The 6,639-nt window shown below is 37.7% G+C and overlaps 1 protein-coding gene across 3 annotated transcripts in view; it reads right to left on the minus strand.

The window, feature by feature from the left end:
* Positions 1 to 117: 117 nt before the first annotated feature.
* Positions 118 to 6,639, minus strand: part of TMLHE (trimethyllysine hydroxylase, epsilon) — a 64,533-nt gene continuing 58,011 nt past the window's right edge. For 2 of the 3 annotated variants that reach the window (XM_082447861.1, XM_082447859.1), the window contains 2 exons: positions 3,378 to 3,543; positions 118 to 2,725 (listed from right to left, as the gene is read on the minus strand). In XM_082447861.1, the coding sequence (XP_082303987.1) occupies positions 2,594 to 2,725; positions 3,378 to 3,543 (298 nt within the window). In that variant the 3' untranslated portion in view covers positions 118 to 2,593. The remainder of the gene's footprint in view (positions 2,726 to 3,377; positions 3,544 to 6,639) is intronic. The other variant, XM_082447860.1, reaches the window with a different exon arrangement.

A 6,639-nucleotide genomic window follows, 5' to 3' on the forward strand; every position in this document is an offset into this window, starting at 1 on the left:
GCCCAGGAAACCCCTCTCAGTTTGCACACACTTGAATGCTTGGTCTCTCTAGATGAAGATGAACAAAATTCAACGCCAGTTAACTGCCAAACACAAAAAGACACACAGAGAATGTGATATTTTCTGGTGAGTTTGTTTGAAAATAATTCATTAATTTATTCTCATTACAACAAATCCATATTATGAAATGATTATGTTAGGTGCTATGACACCATATTAGGTGCTGTGCTCTTGACTCTCTACTGATCCCATCCCACTATAGCAAAAGGTAAAAGTGACTCTACAGTGAGCTTGGTTGACACACACCCATGCTTACATTTTCAGGGACACCAGAAAGAGATGTGAAAAAGAAATCTCTCACGTAGAAAGTTGTCAATGACCATGATCAACACTCAAATAATTCCTTTTCCTCTTTCTTCCTCTGAGGAGAGTACACTGTAGAAAAGTATTGATTGAAAATTTAGGAACATGAGGATGAAATAATTAATGAATCAAGGTCCCAGGGAAGACAGAAGGTAAAGGGAGTCCTTCAGTAAGGGAGAAGATTGATCTGTGTCCTTATCACCCCAGGGCCATGAATATGTTCTTTCCTTGTCATAAAGCAATGCTGACCTCAGTTATAGTGTAATTTTCAAGGCTAATTTAGGCAAAACTTCAAAAAAGGTAAATATCCTGATGAAGACTAATGAATGGTAACATATTTTAAGAGTACATAATAGTACAGAGAAAAGGCGGTATGTTAAAATGTTGTTACTTCTATTCTAATTGCTAAAGGGTATACTCTTTAAGACGTGAACTTAATTATCAATCCTTTGACCTAAGAGGAAAACACATTTCATGGAAGACCCCTAAAGATTCCTATATAGTACAATTAAAATGCAGAAATATTTGAGAACATATTTTGGAGCACTGGATGGGTCAATAAAATAATGTATAAACTATTAAATGTGAACTAGGAACTTCCTGAAAGCATCAGATTACGCTCTATTCTCAGTCAGAATACTAACTTTTCTTTGATTTGTGACTCCTAGCCTCACTAATAATGCTTTTTTCCTCTTGTGCACATCCTAGCCTGGACTGTCTTTCATCATTTTATAGCAGTCAATGTGGTTATTGTACAGCTTCGCTTTCAATGAAAGCCAAGGGAAAATAAACCTCACACCTATCTCTCTGTCTCTGTCTATTTCTGTCGCTCTTTCCCTCTCTCTCTCTCCACATATAAAGGAAAGCCATTAAAAAAATAAAAGAAACAGGGTATTATACTTAACCCAGTCAAATCTTGGCAATTAACATGTATAATATTTTAAGATAGGGAAAAAAAAGATTAGCAGAAATGGAGGAAAACAGATTATATCCTAAATTCCATCAAAAGCCAAAAAGCAATTTTGGATAGTAATCTCCAGTTCTTTGGAGGCACATTATCGATTGTGATGAATTCCCTGAACAATCTTAGAGACTACCCCTCTGTACCCTTTGTTGTGTTTTGTGTGTATGCACACAAGCGTGTGCATATGTGTGTGAATTACTATATGGAACCTCAGAAACGTCTAAAAACTTTCTGCAATTATCCCTCACAGAATTACCAAACTGATGGGTTTGTTTCACAGGAGCTATTGTGACTTCTCAGTTTTACTCCTCAAGAGATGACTTAGATAGAGATAACTCTTCTTACAAGATAAAACACTCTGTATTCAGTTCCTACCTTATCACTGAGCTTGTGATATGAAGCAATTCCTACAATATCTGTAGTTCTAGGAGACCATAGAGAAAAATTTAGGGTTCCAGTTAAACTCTTTAATCCATAGGCCTATGTAAAGGACTGTCCCAAGGTATCCTCTAGCACACTGGTTCTCAAAGTGTGGTCTAAAGACACCTGGAGCAGTCCATGAGATCCATTTAGTGTGTTTGTGTATTAAAAACAATTTTTAATAACAACATTAAGATGATATTGCCTTTTTCACTCGAATTATCTGATGAATGTACAGAAGACTTTTCCAGAGGATACATGACATGTGATGATGTCATCTCTCTGATAGCTGATGGATGTGTGCTTTTTTGTTCTTAAATTTTAAACATTTCTAAGTTTTAATATCTAATACAATTAGTAGCAATAGATACGACCCACATCCAAGCATTCTTTGGGGTCCTCAATAACTTTTAAGAGTGATTAGGTGTCTTAAGACCAAAAATGTTGCAAATCTCTGGTCTATTAAGACTTTGTTATTCCTAGAATGCATTTCTTTTTAACAGATCCTGTTGAAACAAATTTTTACCTAGTGACTATTATTGTTTCTCTATCAATGTGGTGATTATATTTCTGAAGCAGATTGACCACAATTACATCAAAAGGTCCAAAAACCAAATGAGTCCATGTTATAACTTCGGGAAGAAAGCTACCATTCTAGATGGCTGACATTGGCTATCTCAGAAGCCTCTCTCCAAGGTTTTCCCTATTAGAGAAAGGGGAGGCTTTTGTTTTGTGTGATGAGGTAAGGAGACAATTTGAAGTCGGTATTGACACAATATTATTCTGCTGATATGAACTCTGGTAGCCAGGTTGTCAGGTGTGTTCATAATACCAATGCTGTCAATTTTAAGCCTGAAGACCCAAGAGACGAGCAGTGTTTAATACATCATCCCTTGTTAAATAGCAGCCACAGAGTTGGCGGTAGCCAGTGAAGGATTCCCTGCCATGTAGGACGCGCCAGTTGTCTATAAATAGGACCTGTGAATGGGAAAAAAAGAGAGAAAAAACACTCAGAACAAGGGCAGACCAAAGGAACCCTAAATCAGAAGAGATCATTTAAAATAAAAGCTTTAGGTTGTTCTCTGGTTACATTCAATGAGGTGTTTTTCTTTTGAGATTAAACAAACATTTGGAAACTAGGATGTACATAGCTCTGTAGTAGGCTAAATGGAAGTAACAAAGGTAACAGCAGGTTACAGGCCCTGAACTTTGAGGAGCTTGTATTTCTTGAGTAATTATTCTCTTATCAAAACAAAGCAAACCAGATCATTGGTTTCTTTTTTTTCTTTCTCTTTGTTATTATATATGTTCTCAAAGAGTTAAACTATTTCATTATGTCTTATGCTAAGCTAGAGATATTCTTTATCCAGAGGAAATATCAAGAGCAAAAAAAAAAGGAATCATAAAACCAGAAGGACCCTTAGCCCTTAGGGACTATCTAGTTCAACCCCCTCATCATACAAATAGAGTCACTGAGTCACTGGGGAGAGCCTGCTTTTAGGTCATTTAGTGAGTGAGTGGTAGGTCCAGGGCCAACACCCAGGACTCTTTTCTCTTTTTCCTTTGAGACATTTTGACTCACATATTCAATAAGTACTCATTCTACACTGCTTCAGTATAACGAGCTTACTTGACATCTTTCAAGTTTGGCACCCACCCTGCCAGGCTTTAGTTTGACCCAAAACTCATTCTCAGGTTTCCTCAACTCTATTGTTAGAGTCCGGTGTGCTGTATACCAACGATGGACAACATCATAAGGTACGGTATTGATGACAGCCCGGTCATAGTTGTTGTACCTAAGGTGAAATTGTGAGAAAGAAAGATCTCCTCAAATACATGTTAAAGACATCTGTTGCTTATTAAGCAATTTTATATAAGCTTTCCCTATACTTATTACTTGTCCCATGATGAGGTAACAATAATAATGTTCTCTCATGACTATAGGATTTTAGAGAAGAGCTCCACTGCCTGTTGACCATATTTTGTTTTCTTTTGGAAAATCTGAGGATAGGGGATAGAAGAAAGTTTTAGCTGGTTTCTACTATCTTAGAATATTATGTTTTATCTAAAGAACATTCCCTTGGCCAAATTTCATAGAAACATTGGGGAAAGATCTGAGCTTTCTCCTCACCAAGCTTAGGTTGGCAAGAGTTTGTACTAACAAAGTTTTCTTTTTAATAGGATGACTTACAACTTTTCAGGTGTTTTCCTTTGTGGGAGAAATCCTAGCTACAGCCTAGTAGAGAGTTTACCCAGGAATCTTCATTGATTCATTCATTCAACCCTAACATTTACATGAGCACTTGCTATGTGCTAGGTGGTGTGTCAGTCATTAAAGATATAATGGTGAACACAGCAGACATGATCCCAGCCTTTGGGGATTTTACATTCTATTGAGAAAGATAGATGATGAACAAGTAACAAATACATAACTAGTTACAGATGTTATGTAGAAAAAAATAGTGTTAAATGATAAAAAAAAATATTGGGAAGTCTATTTCAGAAGGATTGTTGAGAGAAGGACTTTTTTTTTTTTTTTTAAAGAAGTGACATTTGAGCTGGTACTTGTATGATAAGAAACTAGCAATATGACAAGCTGAGAGAAGCGTGTTCCAGGCAGAGAACAGCAAGTACAAAGTCTTAGGGTGGAAAGTAGTTTTATGTTTGCAGACAAGTGAGAAGGCCATGTGGCTGGAGCTGAGTAACCAAGGGGAATAATGGTAAGAAGTGAAGTGGAGGAGGGTAGCCATGGGCCAGATCATGTATAGCTCTGTAGGCTATGGTAAGGACTTTGGATTTTATTCTAAGTACTGTGGGAAGCCACTGAAAAAGCTTTGCTAAGATATTGGATTTCTTTTTTACCTAAGGCAAATTAATTTTTTTACTGAAGTACACTATATATACAGAAAAGTACACAAATCATAAGCTTGATGAATTTTCATGATGTGAACACATCCATTTCACTAGCACCCAGGTCAATGCATAGATAATTACCTGAACCCCAGAACATTCCCTGTCCCCCTTTCCCATATTGTCTCTCCCCTCACCCAAGGATAACTACCATCATGACTTCTTTCAGCAAAGATTAGTTTTGCTTATTTATAAAACTTTATATAAATGGAATACTACAGTATGTACTCTTTTGTGCCTGGCTTCTTTCATTTAACATTATATTTAGGAGATTTATCATCATTGTGTTATATGGCAATAGTTCATTCATACTTCATGTTGAATAGAATTTTATTGTGGGACTATACCACCACAATTTATTCATCCATTCTGTTGATGGACATTTGAGTCATTTCTGGTTTGTAACTATTACAAATAGTGCTGGAGGTTCTGGTCCATGATGGAAATATAGGAGGCTCCTGAACTCACCTCCTCCCATGGACACAGCAAATCTACAGTTACACAGGGAACAATTCCCTATGAAGAAATCTAGAAACTGAGTGACTCCTACACATTGGGTGAATGAGAATGTATAAGAAAGGCTGAGACAATCTTGCCATGACCCTACCCCTGATTCAGTGACATATAAACATATAATCATGTAGAAACTCACAACTCCCAGCTTCTCCTTGAGGACTGAAGGGTTTGAACCCAACATCTAGTGTCCCAACTTTTAAGACTTCCACCTGAGGGATGGGCCCCCAAAACACATAGCTTTGAAAGACAATGGGGCTTGCAATCATGAGACCCAACAGACTATGCCAAACAAAGAAACACTTCTTAATAGATTTGTGAGGACTTATTGTGGCTATCCCCCCCAGGCCTACCACAGAGACAGCAGACATAAACTCATATCCCAAACTTTCCCTAAAAGAGGTCTATTTGCATACCTTAAAAGCTGCTGCCTGAGAGTCAGGCTTCTAATTTAGCACACATCTATGGACAGACTGTGACCCTCCCTGGAGATGGGAAAGGCCAGTGGGCACCATCTTCACATTCTTCCTCTGGCCCACTCCAGGTCACCAGTGTCTCCCTGGAATGAGCTTGTATACATGTTTGGTAACCTGGTTTTTGTGACTGCTGCACAGGGGACACCCCCCTTGATCACATGGCTCTGGTAGTCAGTGGGGTTTGAGTTACAGAATCCACAGGACTGTAGCAAACAAAGAAACACTTCTTAACTGGCTATCTATCTCTTCATGGCTTAGTGCAAAGAGGCCAAGCAGAAGCCCTCAGCTCCCAGTCTTTCCCTGAAAGAGGTCTACTTGTATACTTTAAAAACTGCTGTCTGAGGCTTCCAATCAGCCTGCATCTGGTGCTGACTGAGATCCTTCCCTTTGGGACACTGACAGGTCTTGACATACCCTCGACTACTGGGAGCCACTAAGAACAAAGAAGGCACCTTAGACAATCACAAAGGTTTGAGAGACAATCAAGAGGTAGAGCTGGGCTGAACAATAAGGTTCATCTCCTACATGAGACCACTCTGTCAAAACTGAGAGAAGTGTGAAAAACCACAGAGAATCAAGGAAAATGAAGAAACAGAGGAATATGTTATAAACAAAAGAACAGATAAAACTCCAGAAACAGACCTTAATGAAACTGAGATTAAATGATTTACCTGATAAAGAGTTCAAAATAATGGTCAAAAGATTCACACCAGGTTAAGAGAACAATGCATGACAAAGTGAGAATTTAAACAAAAAGACAGAAAATATTTTTAAAAAATGTACCAAACAGAAAGCACAGAGTTGAACCCTGGGCCATTTGGGTTCACAGTTAATAGCTGAGTGTTAAGTGACCTTTAACAGCTTCTGATTTTAATAACAAAATTTGATATACTTACATATTTCATTAGTGTAGGATGTCAATGTTTATAAAACAGACATACTGTATGTAGTATTACAAATATGCTGCCTATTAAACTGTGACTTTCTCAACAA

The sequence above is a fragment of the Balaenoptera physalus genome (genome assembly GCF_965194825.1).
Source record: "Balaenoptera physalus genome assembly, chromosome: X".
NCBI classification, from domain to species: Eukaryota; Metazoa; Chordata; class Mammalia; order Artiodactyla; family Balaenopteridae; genus Balaenoptera; species Balaenoptera physalus.